General features: G+C 40.3%; 1 protein-coding gene across 2 annotated transcripts in view; it reads left to right on the top strand.

Moving 5' to 3' along the window:
• Nucleotides 1–21,302, top strand: part of ILVBL (ilvB acetolactate synthase like) — a 233,149-nt gene that overhangs the window by 136,400 nt on the left and 75,447 nt on the right. For both annotated transcript variants that reach the window (XM_029580271.1, XM_029580272.1), the window contains exon 10: nt 16,646–16,780. In XM_029580271.1, coding sequence (XP_029436131.1) covers nt 16,646–16,780 — 135 coding nt within the window. The remainder of the gene's footprint in view (nt 1–16,645; nt 16,781–21,302) is intronic.

Raw genomic sequence — 21,302 nt, 5'->3', positions numbered from 1 at the left:
GGACTGTAAGAGTGATGAGGCTGTTGCTCAGTCAACCAAGGTATGAAATAAATACTACTTTTTCACTGTGGATAGTAACTGTGAAGATTGTGGAACTATTGACAAAAGGCATTGTGGTTTACAGTGGAGGGAAACAGCATAATAGTTGCACATTCTGTAGGAGAGAAATAGAAGGTATAAAATCCTAAGGCTTGCGATAAGACACTTTCATTTGGAACTTTTAAGTCTCTCCTACCTCCCCATTCCAGGTGATAAGAACATAAGACATTGCCATGCTGGGTCAGACCAAGGGTCCATCAAGCCCAGCATCCTGTTTCCAACAGAGGCCAAACCAGGCCACAAGAACCTGGCAATTACCCAAACACCAAGAAGATCCCATGCTACTGATGCAATTAATAGCAGTGGCTATTCCCTAAGTAAACTTGATTAATAGCAGTTAATGGATTTCTCCTCCAAGAACTAATCCAAACCTTTTTTGAAACCAGCTACACTAACTGCACTAACCACATCCTCTGGCAACAAATTCCAGAGCTTTATTGTGTGTTGAGTGAAAAAGAATAGGTGTTCTCAAAGATCAGTAGGATGTCAGTCCTTACGAAACCTGCCCACTTCCCTTTCTAGTTTATTTATTTATTTATTTATCGTATCAAGTAAAAATGAATAATGTTACTTCGGAAAAAGTCACTTTAGCCACAGCTGTCCCCCAAGGATCTACATTATCTGCCTCACTTTTTAATGTATATGTTTTACCTATCTGTCATTTTTTAAACGGCTTAGGTTTGAAATTTTATTTGTATGCAGACGACATTCAATTTTTAGTTTCTATAGAAACCTCTATAGAAGACACGTTAGAGCTCATTAAAATTTATATTTCTTCACTAAAAAAATTACTTCAGCACTTACGTTTAATCTTAAATACCAATAAAACAGAAATTTTGTTGCTAGAACGCAAATGCCATTTTAGCAGTATTCCTACTTCGACTTTTACCGATAATATAAAAATAAATCCATGTTTTAATACTCACGATTTAGGTGTCATTATCGATACTGAGTTTTCTTTTTAAAAAAACATATTTCCACAAAGCTGAAAGATGGTTATTACAAATTGTTAATTTTGCGTAGGCTAAAACCTTTTTTAGAATTCACAGACTTTAGGTCTGTTTTACAGTCTCTTATTTTTGCTAATTTAGACTACTGTAATTCCTTGCTTCTTGGTTTACCGATGTCTAGCATTCGCCCTCTTCAGGTTTTACAGAATGCCACTGCACGAATTTTAACAGGTCAGAGAAAATGTGATCATATTACCCCAACATTAACTAAATTGCATTGGCTTCCAATTCAGTATTGCATTCAGTATAAAGTTGCTTGTTTAATTCACAATGTCATTTATGGAGAACATACTGAATGACTCAATACATCAGTGCGCCTTCATGTACCGCAGAGGAACTTGCGATCAGTTGATAAAGGTCTCCTATCAGTTCCCACCATCAGATCTGCTAGGCTAAGCCACGTAAGGGAGTGTGCTTTATCTATTGCTGGAACAGAACTTTGGAACTCTTTACCAACTCCATTGAGACTGGCCACAGAAAAAAAGCAATTTAAATCCGAATTAAAGACATGGCTATTTAAATGTGCTTTTACAGAGTACGAAAATACAGATCAGAATGCCAATAAGAACATGAAATGCTACAAATGAGCAGAAAACGGCGAGTTTACACATAGCTCTTGACTCTATTGACGGGCTACCATTATTATTATTATTTTATATTTTTACTGCTGTTTCACTATATATTTCATTTTATCTTTTTATTATGTTTATTTTAATTTGACTCCTGTTTTATGAGTTTTTATATGTTTGGTTTATTGTATTAACAGCTAATTTATTTCCTTTACCCTGTGTAGTTTTTAGCTGTTACTATTTTACGAATTATTGTATTTCTGAATATGTTGTAATTTTTGTAAACCGGTGGGAAGGTTCGTCTGATACATCGGTATATAAACGCCAATAAACTAAACTAAACATTTATTTTATTTAAAGATTCTTGTATACCATCGTTCATAATATACATCACAACGGTTTACATGTTATAAAATCAAAATAAAATATCTAAAAGTTGCACTAAAATATGATAAAAAATACAATTGTTAATAAAGTATTGATAAATGAACATAAACCAAAGATGATAAAAATGCTTCTCTATACCCATTAGTCCTTTTTTTCAAGATAATCAACATAAGCCTGTTCGAAAAGCCATGTTTTTAGAGCTTTTTTTTAAAAGCTTTAAACTCTGACTCTAAATGCAATGCCACAGGCATAGTGTTCCAAATGCATGGACCTGCAATTGAAATGGATCTCTCTCGTATTAATATAAGATGGGCAGAGTTCACAGATGGAATTTGAAGAAGTCCTTTATTCGCCGATCTTAAGGATCTCTGCGGGACATGTAACCGGATTAGGAAATTCAGCCAGTCTGTTTTTTGTCCATAAATCGCTTTCTATAGTATACAACAAGCTTTGTACTGTATTCTTTGTGTTATTGGCAGCCAATGCAGATTGATTAAAACAGGGGTGATATGTTCACGTTTCTTACAATTTGTTAAAACCCTTGCAGAGTTCTGAAGCACTTGTAAAGGGCACAAAGTAGATTGTGGAAGGCCTAAGAGAAGGGAATTACAATAGTCCAAAGATGAAAATATCAAAGCTTGCAGCACCAATCGGAAATCATTAACATCTAAAAGCGGTTTCAACTTTCACAACACCAACAATTTATAATATCCTTCTCGTAATTTAAGAGAAATATGTTTTTTAAAATTTAGCTGACAATCAATGGTAATTCTTAAGTCTTTGACTGATTCAGATAATACTAGTTTAATATTATTGGGTAATAAAAGGGTATTGTTTGTACTAGCGAAACTATCTTTTAATTTTCTGTCAAGGAGAATCATTTCCGTTTTTTCCATATTTAGGGCTAATTTCATATGTCATAGTAATTGGTTGATGGCTCCGAGATAGATGTTTATAATTTAAATGTTTGTTCAATAGTGTCAAGAATAGGTATAAGAAGCTGAGTTTCATCAGCATAGATATAAAAATTTAGACTTAAACTTGCTAAGAGATGACACACTGGAAGAAGATAAATATTAAACAGGGTTGTCGATAAAGCGGACCCTTATGGGACACCAGTTTGAAGTTGAATTTTATCGAAGCAATTATTTCCTATTTTCACTTGAAAGGATCTTTGTTATAAGAAAGACACTATCCAATCAAGGGTTTTATGTATAAGGCCAATTTCTTTTAATATTAATATTAAAATATTATGATCTATCGTATCAAATGCCGCAGACACGTCTAATAAAACTAGAATATATTTTTGTCCAGAGTCAAAACCTTTTAAAACTGTATCAGTTAATGATAATAAAAGTGTTTCTGTATTCAAATATTGACGGAAGCCAAATTGGTTTGGATATAAGATATTGTTGGATTCTAAGTGTTCTATTAATTGTTTATGAACGATTTTTTCAATAGTTTTTGCTTCTCCAGTTTTATTAAAGATGAAGGGTCCCCATGTGGATGCCATATCTTCTCCAGGCTGAACAGCCCTAACCTCTTTAGCCTTTCCTGATAGGGGAGCCGTTCCATGCCCCATATCATTTTGGTCGCCCTTCTCTGTACTTTCTCCAGTGCAACTGTATCATTTTTGACATGTGGCAACCAGAGCTTCCCACAGTATTCAAAGTGTGGACTCACCAAGGAGTGATACAGAGGCATTATGACATCCACCATTTTATTCGCCATTCCCTTCCTAATATCTCTGAATATTGTTTGCTTTTTTGACCGCTGCAGCACACTGAGCCAATGATTTCAATGTATTATCCACTATGACGCCTAGATCTCTTTCCTGGGTGGTAGCTCCTAAGATAGAACCTAACATCATGTAACTAGAGCATGGGTTATTTTTCCCTATATACATCACTTTGCATTTGTTATGTTCTAAGCTACCCGCTTGGAACACCTCCTACTACCCTCCGGGGTATACGCTGATTCCTAGAGCTCGGGGTACCCACTCCACGGGGGCCCTTCTGCTCCTTTCCACCCTCCAGGGTTTAACTCGCTCTACTAATCTGGACACCCACTTCTCGGGGGTCTTGTCTATTCCTCTTTCCAAATGGAAGCCATGATTCAAGAAATAAGCTGAGATTCCGGTCCTAAGAACGTTAAGTTAGAGCGCCAAGATCTGTTCTCTAAATTGTCCAGTTTTTCTAATTGCTCAGCTAGAGAATGCTCTAGGGACGCCATTTTGACAGCTTCTGCTGTCGTGTCGTCTTCTAGGACCGATATTCTTCCTTCAGCCTGCTCTAATCTTGGATTCAAGTCAGCAAGCGCTTGTTTAACCTCCTGCAGCTAGGCAGATATGCTGGTAAGCTTTTCCTCCATTGCGGCTAACACAACTGCTTTAATACCGGCAAGAGCAGCATTCTTGATGTTCATTGATTCTCCTGCTACAGCAAAGCCGCCATCTTTGCCTCCGAGCCACAAGGTTTTTCTCTCTCTTTCTTTGATCCCTTAACGCAGTGGTTCTCAACCTTTTTTCTGTTGGGACACACCTGACAGATGGTTCTCACATGCGTGACACACTGACCCATGATCGTCACGGGGCTAGATGTAAAAGTACAGTTTGCATCCACGGGAACCCCCCTGACCCAGAATAATGGATGTAAAGCAAAATTATGACATTCCCCATACAACTCACCCTACAAAAAAGATGTTCTGGTGTCATCGCAGTAACAGCAACTCAAACTCCTACTTCCAGGCTCAATAGCCCTACTTATGAAAAGACAGCAGTTTACCACCAATGCATGTCCTCTTGAGAAAACACAACAAAGACTGATAAAACGCTTACATGCTAGTAAAATATCTCATCTCGGTAACAGACACAGAACCGACCTAACATACTCCCAGGATCTGTAGTAATGCACATAAACTAATCCGCACACAGTTACACCTGTATTATGGAATACACTCAAACAGGAGCAACCCTATCTATGAAAAGGCAACACTACAAATATTAGATCAGGCCCTAAAAACCAATACACCTCTTATTAGGAAAACAGAACTAGCAAGCAGCTATATATCCCCACACAGAAATAATTGTAAAACTATACTAATAAGCAGAATAAATGTTTCAAAACAGCTATGAAAGAATAACATCCAACAATTAAAAACTCATAAAAACTATTAAAAATTCTCCAAACACCAATAAAATATTTCAAAAAAAGCAGACACATCACATAATATTAAATAATTAAAATGGCAGTCAATCAAGAAAAATAAACTTAAAAAGCCACCTTTACTTACCCCCTCCAGCAGCTCTCCTACTCCTCTTCCATGCAGGCCATAGGACACAGCAGAAGCAGCAGTAGAGGCTAAACTCTATACTCATGGTCCTCTTCCTTAGTCCCATGTCTCTCACACACACACACCATACTAGTCATGCCCACATGACCATTTTCTGTCTCTCACACACCAATCATCTCCCAAACAGTCTTTGACACACACACCAGTCACCTTCCTGAACAGTTTCTCTCATGCCATACACACACACAGGCTTCCCACTCCTGTGTTCTACTTACATATATGGGCTTATCACTCTCATAATCACTTTCTCTGTCTCACACACACACACACACACTCACCAGTCTCTCACTCCCATGCTTGTTCTCTCCACATGCACAGGCTTCTCATTCCCATAATCACTTTCTTTCTCTCACAGACACACACAAACACACACCAGCCACCTGATCTTTCTCATGCATACACACACACAGGCTTCCCACTCCCATGTTCTCTTTCAGATATACAGGCTTCTCACTCCCATGCTGTGTCTCACACACACACAGGTTTCTCACTCCCATGCTCACTCTTCACATGCACAGGCTTCTCATTCCCATAATCACTTTCTTTCTCTCTCTCACACACACACACACACACACACCAGTCACCTGATTTCTCTCATGCATACACACACACAGGCTTCCCATTTCCATGTTCTGTCTTACATATACAGGCTTCTCCCTCCCATGCTGTGTCTCACACACACCCAGGTTTCTCACTCCCATGCTCACTCTCTTCACATGCACAGGCTTCTCATTCCCATAATCACTTTCTCTCTGTTACACACACCAGTCTCTCTCTCATTTCCATGCTTGCTCTCCACTGCACAGGCTTCTCATTCCCTGAATCACATTCTTTCTCTCACATTCACACACACCAGTCTCTTTCTCTCACACACACAGTCACCTTACCAACCAGTCTCTCGCTCATGCATGCACACACACACAGGCTTCCCACTCCCATGCTCTCTCTCATATAATCAGGCTTCTCACTCCCATGCTTTTTCACACACACCCCCACAACACCAGGCTTCTTACTCCCATGCTTTCTCACATACCCAGATTTCTCACTTCCATGCTTTTTCTCTCACACACACATCAGTCACATCTCTGACTGTCTCACAGTCATCTCCTTGAGCAGTCACTTTCATTGTCTCTCACATATACACACACATCAGCTCTCTGACCAGTTTCTCTCAATCACACACATGCTCTCAATCAAATTTATTTATTTATTTATTTATTTGAATTTCTTATATACCGGCATTCGCGATGGGAGTGCATCATGCCGGTTTACAAATAACAGGGTGTGATAAAAGGATAAATACTTAAAAAACTTAGAACATTAACATGTGATAGAAGAATAAAGTAGCAGTTACAATAAAACAGGGATAAAATGCAAACTTGGAATGTAGAGAAGGCGAGCGAAAGATTAACAATGAGATAAAAGATAATAACCAAGGTAAATAAAAATAAAAACCTGCCAATTTAAATGAGTAAGAACATTACAGAGTTGTCAAAGGTTGTTGATTACCCTGACGGGAGGTCTTAATTGCTTGAGTTGAGAGTAGGTTTAGTTGGTATCTGGAAAGGCTTTCATAAATAGCCATGTTTTAAGTCTTTTTCTGAATGTAGGAGAGAAATGTAAGTAAATGTAAGTAAATGTAAATAAATGTAAATTTATTTACATTTACTTACATTTACATAAAGTAAATGTAAGTAAATTTACTTACATTTACATAAAGTAAATGTAAGTAAATGTAAGAAATGTAAGAGAATGTAAGTGAGAGAAAATACATTCTCTCACTTACACACTGGCTGGCTGGCTGCTTCTCTCTCTTTCCCTCATTCACTTCCTCCTCCCCTCCCCCCCCAGCACAAATGGTAGCTGCAGCAGCCGCCTCCTCCAGCCCCCGCAGGCCAAGAAAGAAGAATCCCATCGGCCATGGGAGGCTCATGCTGTTGTCTCCTTTCCGGCTGCTTCAATTGCTCGGGGGCCGATGCTGCTGCTGCTGCCGCTGCTACTTTTCCACGCGGCACGGGCCGGCTCTTTCTTCTTCCCGCGCATCACTTCCTGTTCCGGGTCACAGGGTGGGCGCGGGAAGAAAAAAAGGTCAGCCACGGGTGCCAGAGCTTCTTCTAGCGCCGCTGCCGTTCCCGCTGGGCTTGAACGTTCTGATAGCCCGGCGGCACCGGCAGCAGGGAAGAAAGAGCAGCGGGAGAGACCAGGAGCACGCGAGACACCAGCCGGTGCTTGGCGACACACTAGTGTGTCGCAACACACCGGTTGAGAATCGCTGCCTTAACGGGCATTCCTGATTAGGATTTTTGCATATATGGCACAATCGACATGTGCCACGCTGCTGAATTTAATTTCTTGCTTGAGAAGCTCTTTGAGTTGCAGATTAATAGTCGTATTAGGAGCAGGGCACCCGGAGCTTGAGAAGAAATGTCCTCTTTAGCTCATCCCATCATGTGACCTCCAAAAGGCTTATTTAAAAAAAAAAATGTTTTTTAAGTGTGAAAATGACACCTGCCTATAAATTAAAGGATGAGCTATGGGTGGGTGGGAGGGTTGAGAAATACAAACATACAAATTTCTGTTTGTTGCCTGACTTTCTAACTACTTATTTAAAATAAAACACACAAACTTCTAGGTGGGGGGCCGAGCCATTCTAAAGGATCTATGTTTCTATTCATTAATCTTATTAGCTGATAGTTATGGTTAATAAAGAGGTTAGAATTCTTACTTGAAATGTTTCTTGGCTCAGTTGTTAAAAGGTTTAAATCCTTCAAGCAATGTAAAGATTTAAAACACAATTTTCCCTTTTGCAGGTAACACGTTTAGATAAAATAGAGCACCAGAAATTGCGAAGACAATGGGTGGGGAACGTTTTCTCTTCTCAATCTGGAGTAAAATAAAAAAAAAAAAAAGCAGGGGTGGCAATATTGAATGGGAAACAAGTTCTGTTCCAAGAGATCAAGGTAATTGATGACTTAGAGGGGCAATTTCTTTTAGATTAAGGTCTCCTTTATAGTAAAAAAAAATAAAATAAAATGGTGTTATGCTCGGTATATGCCCCAACAGGGAGGAGTCCTGCAGGTTTTCACAGGCGAATGACGAAGTTACCGGAAGAGAGGCCCAACTGGAACTTTACCAATACCAGCCCGTGTTTCTCATAGGTTGAGCCCTCGAGTGCTGGGGCTGGCTGGACTTAAGCATGGGCCTCTGCAGAGGTGAAGATCCATTGAGAAGATGGAGATGCAGGGCAAGGTCTAGTACAGGAGGAAGCAAGCGGTATTCAAGCAGAGTCTGTATTCAAGCAGTGGTCAGTGGCAGGCGGAATTCAAGCAGAGTCAGTATCTAGGCAGTGGTCAGTAGCAGGCAGAGATCTAGCAGAGCCAGAATCAGGCCAAGGTCAAAACCAGAGAGAGATGCATCAGAGGGTAGACAAGATAAGAGCTAGGCATGGAGGCAAGGTGAGGCAAATGGGCAGGACAGAACACTGAAGAACTGAGACCTAAACACAAGGAAGGCAGGACTGACCACGGATGAGAAGACAGGAACTGAAAACTGACCACAGATGAAGACAGGAACAGAGGAACAGGACCAGGAATTCAGTAACAAGGACTGGAACCCTGGAATGAGGAGCTGGATTGCAGAAATGTGGAGGCAATGCACACTTCAGCAAAGTTGACCTATTGCCAAGGCGTCTGTTGAATGGAGCTAGGCCCTTTTAAGGGCTACTGGTAGTGACATCAGAATCAGGTGTCACAGGGGATTTCCCACTACGGGCCCTTTAAATCACAACCAGATGCACGCACACATAGGGGAAGCTCAGGATGGAGCCGGCGGCATCCTGTGGCAGGCCACATCGGGCCTGTAGGCGCGAAATGGTCAGCCACATTATGGCTTGGGCGGCCTTCCTCGGGAGGGGGCTGGAGGTAAGTGTGGCGGTTCGTGGCACGAGGCTGCAACCTGCGGAGCACAATAGAAAGAAGTTATGTAGAATATTTAAATAATTTTATCAGCTTCTCTACACAGCAGAGATTGTTAAAAAAGAGGAAATTTAGGCGCATCTTCAGAAGGAAAATCTATATAGGTTGACCCCTTAGCAACTGGCTAAGCTTCAGTACCCCTATTCAGTTGTAGGAGATAAAAAGGAAATCCAAAATTCCCAGTTGTATAATGCACCCAGCCCAGACTAGTTCTCTGCTGAATTTTATAAGCTTGTATCGCTTAAGTTGTGTGTTCCTTTGGGAAAGATGTTAATGCAATTGATTCAGGAGGGGCTTTCTGCATTATCCCCAAATAAGACAATTATCACAATAATACCAAAACAGGGGAAGGTTCTCTGCTTCTTACCGACCAATATCTTTGTCAAACTTTGACGTGAAACTCTTAGCAAAAATCCTAGCAGAAAGACTAGCGTATTTTGCACTTTTATTATTAGTGAAAGAGGATCAGGTTGGGTTTGTGAAGGGGAGGAGCTCAGTGTGGAATGTACATAAAATTCTGGTATCCATGGCTTTCAGCAAATGTAACAATATTTCTTCAGTCATATTTAGTCTAGATGCAGAAAAGGCCTTTGACAGAGCGGACTAGGGCTTCATGTTTGAGACCCTGAGGGTGTTTGGCATAGAAAGCTTTTTCAACCAGGCAGTCCAACCACTGTATAGTAGCCCACAGGCTTCAGTTCTGGTCAATGGAGGAGGAGTCAGAGAAGATTGTTACAGAGAGGCAACAGGCAGGGTTGCCCCCTTTTTGCCATTACTATTCATTTTGTCCCTTGAGCCTTTTAGAAGTATTCGAGTTAATGATAGCATTGTTGGGATACTCATGGGTCGATTAGGATTGCCTCCCTTTAAAGTAGTGGCTTTTGCGGATGATCTGTTATTTCATTTGGTAGATCCGTTTTCCTCATTAACAGCCTTACAAGCGGAGCTTGAGATCTTTGAAGGGTTGGCAGGTTTCAGGTTGAACTTAGAGACGTCTAAGGCGCTTCCACTGAGTGATTCAGTGCAGGATTTATGGAGTCTAGAGTGTCCTATGAGATGGGCTGTGGATCTGATGAAATACCCGGAGATAAGACTGCATAAAGATCCATTTAAAATGTATAAAATAAATTTTCAGGAATTGTTTGGGTCATCAAAGTCTGCTCTACACTCCTGGATAGGCTTTCCTTTACCTCCCACTGGAAGAATACATTTATTTCAAATGTTGATTTTGCCTTAATGGCTGTACATGTTCCAAACCATTCCATTCTATTTTCCTAAGCGGGATTTATCGGCACTAGAGTCATATGTGCAAATTCTTATGAAAAGAGCTAAGCCCAGAAGAGCCATGGCACGGTTACAGAGTAGACTGGATAAAGGTGGACAAGGGTTGGCGCAGTTGCACTTGTATAACATAGCATGCGGAGACTGGTTGTTAGGCACCCATTTTTATACACCCATAGCCATGGAGCGGGTTTTGTTTTCTTCATTGGATTTGAGTTTTATTTTACGCAGCTAAAATAAACTGCCCCTTCCTTTTCAGGACAATGCATTGATTTCCCCAGTGAGGAAGTCTTGGAAATAGCTCACAAGGAAGATGCAGTGAGGTTTCTCACTATTTACCATTCAAGGGGAATAGGAATTTTAATCTGGGATTTCAATCAGGGGTTTTTTGATCATTGGAAACAAACGGTCTTAAAATGATTGGGCAACTCGTAGATGAACAAGGCCAGGTGAAATCCTTTGCAGAATTGCAACAAGAATTTGAATAGGGATATACACAATTTTTTGCCTACTTGCAGGCTACTCATATCAATTTGTTACCAGTGGGAGAATTACAAAAAGATAAAAGGGAGGAACTCTTACAAATATTTTTATTTATATTAATATTTGCTCAACTATACTATTGGGTGCCTTCAACCTACATGTGGATGTATGCCCATGTTCTTCTGAGAACTTCTGGAAACTATGGAAGCTGGATAACACCAGCTGAGATTCAATTCCAAGAAGTACAGAGTCATGCATATGGGGTGTGGAAATCCAAAAGAAATGTATTTGATGAGTGGTGAAGGGCTGATGTGCACGGAGCAGAAGAGAGACCTTGGAGTGATAGTGTCTAACGATCTGAAGTCGGCAAAACAATGCGACAAGGCAATAGCTAAAGCCAGAAGAATGCTGGGCTGCATAGAGAGAGGAATATCGAGTAAGAAAAGGGAAGTGATTATCCCCTTGGTGAGGCCTCACCTGGAGTACTATGTTCAGTTCTGGAGACCGTATCTCCGAAGGGACAGAGACAGGATGGAGGCAGTCCAGAGAAGGGCAACCAAAAAGGTGTATGGTCTTCATCGAATGCCTTATGAGGAGAGATTGAAGAATCTAAATATGTATACCCTGGAGGGAAGGAGGAGCAGGGGGGATGTGATACAGACCTTCAGATACTTGAAAGGTTTTAATGATCCAAAGTCAACGACAAACCTTTTCTGTTGCAAAAAAATCAGCAGAACCAGGGGTCACGATTTAAAACTCCAAGGAGGAAGACTCAGAACCAATGTTAGGAAGTATTTCTTCACAGAGAGGGTAGTGGATGCCTGGAATGCCCTTCCGGAGGAAGTGGTGAAGACTAAAACTGTGAAGGATTTCAAAGGGGCATGGGATAAACACTGTGGATCCATAAAGTCTAGACGATGTGAATGAAGAGAAGAGGCATGGGGGAGGCTTGCGGGAATGACGGCTACTACCTGGAGATAATACCTTTATTCAATAAACATACACATGGTTAATGCGACTCCAACATTGCTCTATGCTTCAATGGCAAGAGGACATGTGGAAAATAGGATTTGCATTCTCAAAAAAGTGGTGAGTAGCTTGCTTGTTATGGCGGTTACTACCCCAAACCAAATAATGCCTGATACTTCACTTTCACTGCATATCCAGCATAGATCACTGCTTCAACGGCAGGGGGGAATGAAGAAAGGATGATTTATATTCAGACAACAACCAACAAGGACTGAATTACATAGTTTGGATAAGCAAATAAGCATGGGTGTAGCTTGCTTGTTACGGTGGTTACTACCCCGAATCAATTAAGCATACTTCACTTGGAATACATATCCAGCACAGCTCACTGCTTCAACGGCAGGGGGGAATGAAGTAAAGTAGAATTATATTCAGACAACCAACAAGGACTGAATTGCACAGGCTGGGTAAACAAATAAGTGTGGGAGTAGCTTGCTTATTGTGGCAGTTACTACCCCTAACCAATTAAGCTAGATACTTCACTTAGATGCAGCTCCAGCACTGCTCTCTACATCAATGGCAGGGGTGGAAGTGAAATAGAACCAAAATGTTACTAAGGGCCAAGAGTAACAGATAAGTATGAGAAAAAAATAAGTGTGAAAGCTTGCTGGGCAGACTGGGTGGACCGTTTGGTCGTCTTCTGCCGTCATTTCTATGTTTCTATATTGAAAAAAAGGATTACAAATAGTGTGTCCAAGTTTATAATTATTGTTAAAACCTTATAAATAATGAATAATTAAAAAAAAAAAAAAGATTAGTGGCAAGTTTCCTAATAATCTGCCAATATCGACACTGATACAAACAAGACAGGATCAGCTTAAGTGGGACATTTTCTTTCCTGTGGTCCACGACTGAGATGATTTACTTTTTTAATAATATGAATAATTCTGGTTGTCCCCTTAATGCTTGCTCCATGGCTCTCCTAAAATTGCTTAGAGAAGACATTGGTCCATTTAGCAACAGCACTGTCGATGTCTTTGAGTGAAGGATAATTTCCGTCTGCATTGAAGGTAACATCTGTTCATCCTTTGTTAAAAAAAAAAAAATGCTGAATTTGGATTCACATGTGTTTGCTAACTATCGACTGATGTGTTTGCTTCCTTTTCTTGCAAAGATAATTGAAACTAGTTTTACAACAGTTATCTGACTTCTTACTGATCAATCTGTTTTCAGTCTGCATCAATTTGGTTTTCGCAAAAAATGCAATACTGAGACCCTGCTTCTTTCTAGTATCGATAGCGATTCACAATGGTTTTGACTGTGGGACCGATTACGCAATAGTGGCATTAGACATTACTTTGACTTTTGATACTGTTAATCAAAAGATCATGATTTCACAGTTGGCTGATATAGGTATAAGAGATTCTGTTCTCACATGGTTTACTTCATATCCCTTAGATTGCCAGCAGCAAGTAACAATTAGTTTCAACACCTCTCCTAGGTATCAAATACTTACCATGGTTCCACAAGGATCAGCTTTGTCAGCTGACCTGTTCAACATTTACCTGGCTCCCCTATGCAAGCTCCTGGCAGTTCTTGCAGATATATGCCAATAAAATAGTTTTTCTTCCCAATTATAACGTCATGATCATCTACGATTAAGTTCTTAGCCCTCTGTAAACAATGGCTCTCATAACAGATTAATCCTTTTTGTAAGTAAAACAAATAATTATTCTCCTCAGTTTTCTTTCTAGAGATTATCCATTGGTTTTTTTTAATTTGATTGCTGTCAGATCCCAATTAAGTCTGAAGCCCATAATTTAGGAATAAGCATTTAGGGATCAATGTGATCTCATTTAAAAGGCATCTTTTGTGAAATTGGGCCTCCTTTGATTACTTTTCTGATTTTCGTACCATAAGACCCCATAATCACCCACAGGGAAAAAAGCATTCAACATAAGGGGATCTATTCATGCTCTGCCTCTAATGTAGTTTATATTATTCAGTGTAGAAAATGTGAAGATGCATTATACATACATTGGTGATACAGGCCAAAGCATTAAAGGCAAGAATCAATTCACACAGGCATAAAATCAAACAGCACAGGAAAGACTAGGGACAGCTACATTGGGGAGCACTTTTGGGAACCAGGCTACTGTATCAATGACCTTATGATCAAGATAATCAAAGGAAAATGAAAAGCAATGCAGGATGTTTGAAATCAAAATGGTCAGACACTTTGGATCGGACAAAAAAAGAATTCAACAGAGATTGAGGTTTTCTATCACATTATATGCTATGGAATTATATTGCTTTTCACCTACTGATCACCCATCAAACTCCCTTCCCTTTCCCTTCCCTTTCACCCTATCATTGAACATAAGAACATAGGTAATGGCCTCCATTATTACTGGCATCAGTAGCATGGGATCTTCTTGGTGTTTGGGTACTTGCGAGGTTCTTGTGGCCTGGTTTGGCCTCTGTTGGAAACAGGATGCTTGGTTTGATGGACCCTTGGTCTGACCCAGCATGGCAATTTATTATGTTCTTATGTTCAAGCTGTTTCCTTTGCTGAATTACTGCAACTCTTTGTTGCTGATTTTTCCAGCTTATGCATTAAGAGCCTTGAAATAGTTCAAAATAGTGCAGTACGGCTCTTGACTGGCATATCACCTTGCAATCATGTCACTTCTGTGCTAGCTGACCTGTTCTGGCTGCCAATTTATTGGTGGGTGAAATAAAAGGTGCTTTTGCTGATTCATAAATTAATTTATGATATCAATCCAGTGTGGCTAAACTTGATTCTTAGCATGTATAAGCTTTCTAGAGCCCTAAGGTCAACTAACCCTAGAGGGCTAGTCCATCACCCAAGCTCACCCATCTAGTCGAGGTACAAAATTGTGCCTTCTCTGTAGCAGGCCCTATAGCACGAAACATTCTCCCACAGTTGTTACACTTTCTGTCTGTCCCAGCTCAGTTTAAAAAAATGGTAAAGTTTGTTCCTTGAAGCTTTTGGACCAAAGGATTAATGTTTTACACTTATGGTTATTTTGAATTTATGCAGGCAGCTGGTTTTAATTAATTTGTGTTGTATCAGGTTGATATTACCAGACACAGTTTCTTCATTTATATAATTGTGAGTTTGTTATGAGTGTTTTAATTGTAACTCGCTTCATTCTATATATGTTGATAGCGAGTAACAAATCAAACTGAAACTAAACCAACTGGAAAAATTCAGACGACCTTGCTTCCTCAGAACAGAGGTTGATGGGTTTCCCTTTCATGCACCTGAGAGACCTTCAGGAGCAACTAAAATTTTCACTTCTCAGAGGGGAAGTAATGGTAAAAAATAAAATTGCCTAGATTGGTAGATTCTGACTAGGAACAAGCCCCAGATTAGATTTTGCATCTTTTCCAATCATTTTGGAGCCGTGGCTCTTGGAAACAAAAGGTTAAATAAATATGTTGGGGATGAAGCTTTTCTGATCTCTAATCTTGATAGTCAGGTCAAAAGATCTTCAGTACTTAATTGATATGCAGATACGGTATGATTCCTGGACAGCGAGTTAATAATATGCAGATACAGTATGGTTCCTGGACAGCGAGTTAATAATTCGGATCGAACACTTTTATAGTTTTTATTCTGTCTTTTATAATTTTATTAATGATGCGCTTTTAGTTATTTTTACCTTGTTTTATTTATATTGATTGATTAATGTAAGTTTTATTCTACACTGTGAAATTTAATTTATTGTTTTTTATATGTTTGTAAACCGTAGAGATAGAGTCATAGCTCTCTCCACAACAGTATAGAAAAGCTATATAAATAAATAAATTATCAGAGACCTCTCTCCCATTTGATCTCTTTTCGACCCCCAGGATTTTCACTATAAGTTATACTTACTGTTGCAAAGAGACAAAAATTGCACAGAGTATCCATGAAGGCTGAATGATTCATTAGTGCAGTGTTTTAAAGTAAAATGTGGAGTCAGCAGGAGCTAATGACACTGGAGACAACACACACAGTCCCAGAGAGGGAGCAAGACTGTCAGTGCTCAGGTAGACTCTCATTCAGCTGGTAAAGGCATATGTAGTATTGGCATGCAGTCGGGAGTGGGGAGCACACAAAGAGGGAAAAAATGGAATAAAACATGGGCATAAGGAAAGTACAATAAGTTGTGTAGGCCTTCGCTGAGAATCTCTGCAGTATTCTTTGTTCTGCCCTGGAAATCAAACCCGGGACCTCTGCATAACAGCAAATAGTATTTGCCATTGGGCTATCAAGCTGACCCAAAATCTATGGTTTTCTAATATATTGATAATGTCCTTATGTATTTACAGAAGTTTTGCAAATTAGTATAAAGTCTTTTAACGGTATGTGAAATAATTCCAGGGAACCTCAGTAATGGGAAAGTCATGTTACTTGATGTTTGAGAAAGGATGAGTTCAATGTGATGCCTTGTCTGATACAGAGTGGTCTTATTCCCACAGAACTCCTTCTCTACTCTTTTTGGCCTTACAGGTACTGTATGTGATTTCCGGCTTTCCTATGGTCGCATTCTTAGCCGGCGCAGTAAAATCATTGCCATCAACAGAGACCGAAGCCAGCTTTTGAAGAACTCAGACATGTTCTGGAAGCCCACTATTGCTATCCAAGGTAAGCAACTCATGGAGAGGGATTGCTTGCATGTGCTTTGGCTGAGCTACAAGGAGAATTTCCAAGGAAAGGAAGAAAGCTGGAGACACTGTGGGCATGAGATGAATTTTGGACTTTTCTCTACCCTTTTATGTTTTCAAACAAGGGCGAGCTGTGGGATTTAACCCAGTGCCGTGTGACTACAAGACAGTAACCTTTCCACTGGGCCATAAGACTAAGTTTCAGTGGTTATATATACTTTAGGGCGACAGTATGTAGTTCTGAAGGCAATTTTCAAAGTGATTTCTGTGGGTTAAAAGCATTTTACCCACATTAATTGGCTATCTGAAAGCTAACCACACTCAATGAGGCTAAAAGTCACACATGGACCTTTATCTGCATTGAGAGGAGGTATTCCTGGGGGTGTGTTTAGGTTTGGGGAAGAAAGGTTTAAATGTTGATTATATTTCAGATCTATCCACAGGCTTCCCGGGAAAAATTCTACCTTCATAAAAAGGAAAGTATGTGTATTTATTTTAAATTTATTTTTGTCCCACTCAATTCAATGTACTTGGCAGGTTATAGTAAAGCATACATAATAATTACATAAAATGAAAATAGACATCTGAATATTTAACTTAGAAAATGAATGCAAAAATCACAGGTTGTACCCACAGTTAAAGAAAATCACAATGTACCCACAGTTAAAGAAAGACACTTCTGCTAAACTTAATTCATAAACCAGAAAAATAACAATGTATATAATTTAAAAAATGGAAAACTATAATATATCAATGCTACTCTAATTTATTTATTTATTTATTTATTTATTTTATATACCGACATTCGATCGAGATATCACAACAAAGATATATATAGAAAGGCAAAAATGTGAACAGGTTCCCCAAAAACATATTAAAAATTGTATTAAATAATAAGTATCGACATGACTATGTTCGTCCTCTGGCAACTAATGCCTGCTTTGGGGGAATTTTATAAATTAGAATCTTCTCAAGCATAAGGATATTATTTGTTGTAAAACCGGAAAATCTAGAAGAATGTGAAACTGAACAAAGCTTCGTCAGTGTATCCTAGTATTGTCTGGATCACTTTAAATTCCTAAGAGCTGGTATGCAGTGTCGGGCGGATTTTAAAAGCCCTGCTCGCGTAAATCCACCCAGATTTACGCGAGCAGGGCCTTGCGCGCCGGCGCGCCTATTTTCCATAGGCCGCCAGTGCGCACAGAACCCCGGGACTCGCGTAAGTCCCGGGGTTTCTGAAAAGGGGCGTGTCGGGGCGTCGCCGAGTGACACCGCGTTTGGGGGCGTGGCACGGCGTTTGGGGGGCGGGCCTGGGGTGTGGCGCCGGCCCGGGGGCGTGGCCGCGCCCTCCGGAACCGCCCCCGGGTCGGGTCTCGGCGCGCCAGCAGCCCGCTGGCGCGCGTGGATTTACGTCTCCCTCCGGGAGGCGTAAATCCATGGATAAAGGTAGGGGGGGGTTTAGATAGGGCCGGGGGGGTGGGTTAGGTAGAGGAAGGGAGGGGAAGGTGAGGGGAGGGCGAAAGAGAGTTCCCTCTGAGGCCGCTCCGATTTCGGAGCGGCCTCGGAGGGAATGGAGGCAGGCTGCGCGGCTCGGCGCGCACCGGCTGCCCAAAATCGGCAGCCTTGCGCGCGCCAATCCAGGATTTTAGAAGATACGCGCGGCTATGCACGTAATCTTATAAAATCCAGCGTACTTTTGTTTGCGCCTGCTGCGCAAACAAAAGTACGAGATCGCGCAGTTTTTAAAAATCTACCCCTAAGCTTTTAGCTATGATGCTGTTCTAAAGTATTTGTAGTCACTGTCACTAACCACCTAATCTGAAGCAAAAGTTAGTAAAAGCAAACTTCTAACAGAAATTCCAAAAGAAGAAAATGGCACATACTATGCTAACACACATCACAGGACCCCATAATCATCCACAGGGGAAAAAGCATTCAACATAAGGGGATCTATTCATGTTCTGCCTCTAATATAGTTTATATTATTCAGTGTAGAAAATGTGAAGATGCATTCTACATACATTGGTGATACAGGCCAAAACATTAAAAGCAAGAATCAATTCACACAGACATAAAATCAAACACCACAGGAAAGACTATGGACAGCTACATTGGGGGAGCACTTTTGGGAACCAGGCTACTGCATCAATGACTTATGATCAAGATAATCAAAGGAAAATGTAAAGTAACGCAGGACTTTTGAAATCAAAATGATCAGACTCTTTGGATCGGACAAAAAAAGAACTCAACAGAGACTGAGGTTTTCTATCACATTATATGCCATGGAATTATATTGCTTTTCACCTACTGATCACCCATCAAACTCCCTTCCCCTTCACTTATGGCAGCCACACAACTCTGCATTCCCTAGTAATGTCATCTTTTGTTCACTTGAATTCTGACCTGAAGAAGAGAGTATTAGCTCTTGAAAGCTAGTCAAGAAATAGATTAAGGTAGTCCAATAAAAAGGTATCACCTTAAATATATTTTTTTAGTTTTTATTGTTACACTTTTATTTCTGTGCAGGAATATCCTTGTCCTTGAGAGAAGAGAAGGTTCTACTTTAATTCAGTTTAGAATGTTCTCTGAATCGATCATTTGTTGCCAGTTACCAAGATGCTGGTGTGGGAGAGTTTCAAACTAATTTGCTTCAGACAGTTCTGCCATTCATTCAACTGAAAGTCTGGCTGTGCTTTCTGGACATCCCTATTCACTCCCTCTATTAGAGATTCCTAAGATTTGTAGTGAAAGGCCTGCACTATCAGTGCAAGGTGCTCCCATTCATCCTGATGTGTTCATGAAGTTCCTCGCAGTTATAGCGGAGTAACTGTGGAAGCAGGGAGTCTGTGTATTCCCATACCTGGATAATTGGTGTCCTGCAGTCCCTCGGCACACTGTCCAGCTGTTTCAGTCTTTGGGAGTCATCAATAATTTGCCCAAGCCCTTCACATAGGATCCAGTTCATAGGGACCTGGTTAGACTCACTCCAGGAGAAAGCCTTCTTGCCAGTTGAGAGGGTTCGGACTTTGATGAGCCTTGCAAAGTCCCTTCTGTATCAGGACCAACATCAGAAAGGTTGGTTCTTATCCTTCTGGGCCAACATCAGAAAGGTTGGTTCTTATCCTTCTGGGCCACATAGCTGCTGTAGTCCATGTGGTTCTTCTAACTCACCATCACATTCAGAGCCTTCAGTGGGCACTCCAGGATCAAAGGTATCAGTTATTCCAACTTTTGTCTCATTAGATAGTTGTGGCTCCCAAAATATGGGCATCTCTGCAGTGGTGCTTAAACCTGGAAGCTCTGGCCTTAGGACGTATGCTGCACCAAGTGATGTCTGTTAAGTAATACAGACATCCTGGAATATACCTTGCACATAAGATTTGGTGGATGACAAACTCTTGAGAGCCCTGTACTGTAACTGATTTCAGAGGAGGGCCATGATGTCTTGGAAATGGATTCAGCTTATAGGGTTTCAGGACGGTGATGTGAAACTCTAGTGAATGCTCAAGTTAGCAAGTAATTGAACTTTGAATGCTACAGGGGGTTAATCTGCTGTGGGATGGTGAATGGTCCCATATACCTTTAGTCCAACTTTGCAGCAGGTCTCCTGCTTTTATATTATGAGTTGCAACCCAAACTTTATCTCCAACCACAAACTGCAGGATCAGTTTCCAATGTCATTTGGTGAACTTCTTTTGGGATTCTTTTACCTTTTCTAGTTCTTTATGATCTCTGATATACAGATCATCTAGTCGGTTTCTGCAGGAACTGGGGTCTGGCAGGCCTATCCTGAATGAAAATGTAGAAAAAAAACCATTGGTTAACAAAGAATGGTGAGGTCTTAACAGAGGAATTCTCTGATCTATTCTATGCAAACTCTGCCATAGGAAGACATTGTATTCAGTTTATTTCCTATAGCTGCAAAAACACAGGTATTATTCCATGGTTTGGTTTGGTACGGTACTCTTGCCCATTATGCTGCAAGTGATAGGCTGATGGCAAATGATGTTGAATACCTAAGAATCTGGTGACCTCCTTCCATAACTTTCCCATAAATTGTAACCCTCAATTTGAGACCATGTGGGAGGGCACCGCATGCAATCAAACTACTTCTTCAATCACAAGTTCCATGGTCTCCCAGGAGGAAGAAAGACTGGTGATGACCTCTAGATGGGCTATTTTTGAAAAAAAGAGTCCACAACTACTTGGATTGTGGACTTCTCTTGAGACACTGGTAAATGTAGTGATGTTTTTTAGTGATGTACAATGTAAGTAATTGTTTTATTTTATTTCTTGTTGTGAACAATGTTAATATTTTAGTTTGCTGATTTTAGTTTTGGTATATTTTATGAATGTATTTATGGAAGCTGCCCAGATGATGGGATAGTGTGGCTTATAAATATTTTAAATAAAACTAAATTGTTAAAGTCCAGAGAAATCCATTGCCAGAGTCTCCCAGATACCGACAAGGAATTCAACAAATAATGGGGGCTATGGTGAAG

Source organism: Rhinatrema bivittatum, chromosome 16 (assembly GCF_901001135.1).
Source record: "Rhinatrema bivittatum chromosome 16, aRhiBiv1.1, whole genome shotgun sequence".
Taxonomy (NCBI): Eukaryota; Metazoa; Chordata; class Amphibia; order Gymnophiona; family Rhinatrematidae; genus Rhinatrema; species Rhinatrema bivittatum.
Note: the sequence above shows the minus strand (reverse complement) of the source record. Positions and strands in the feature narration are given on the sequence as shown.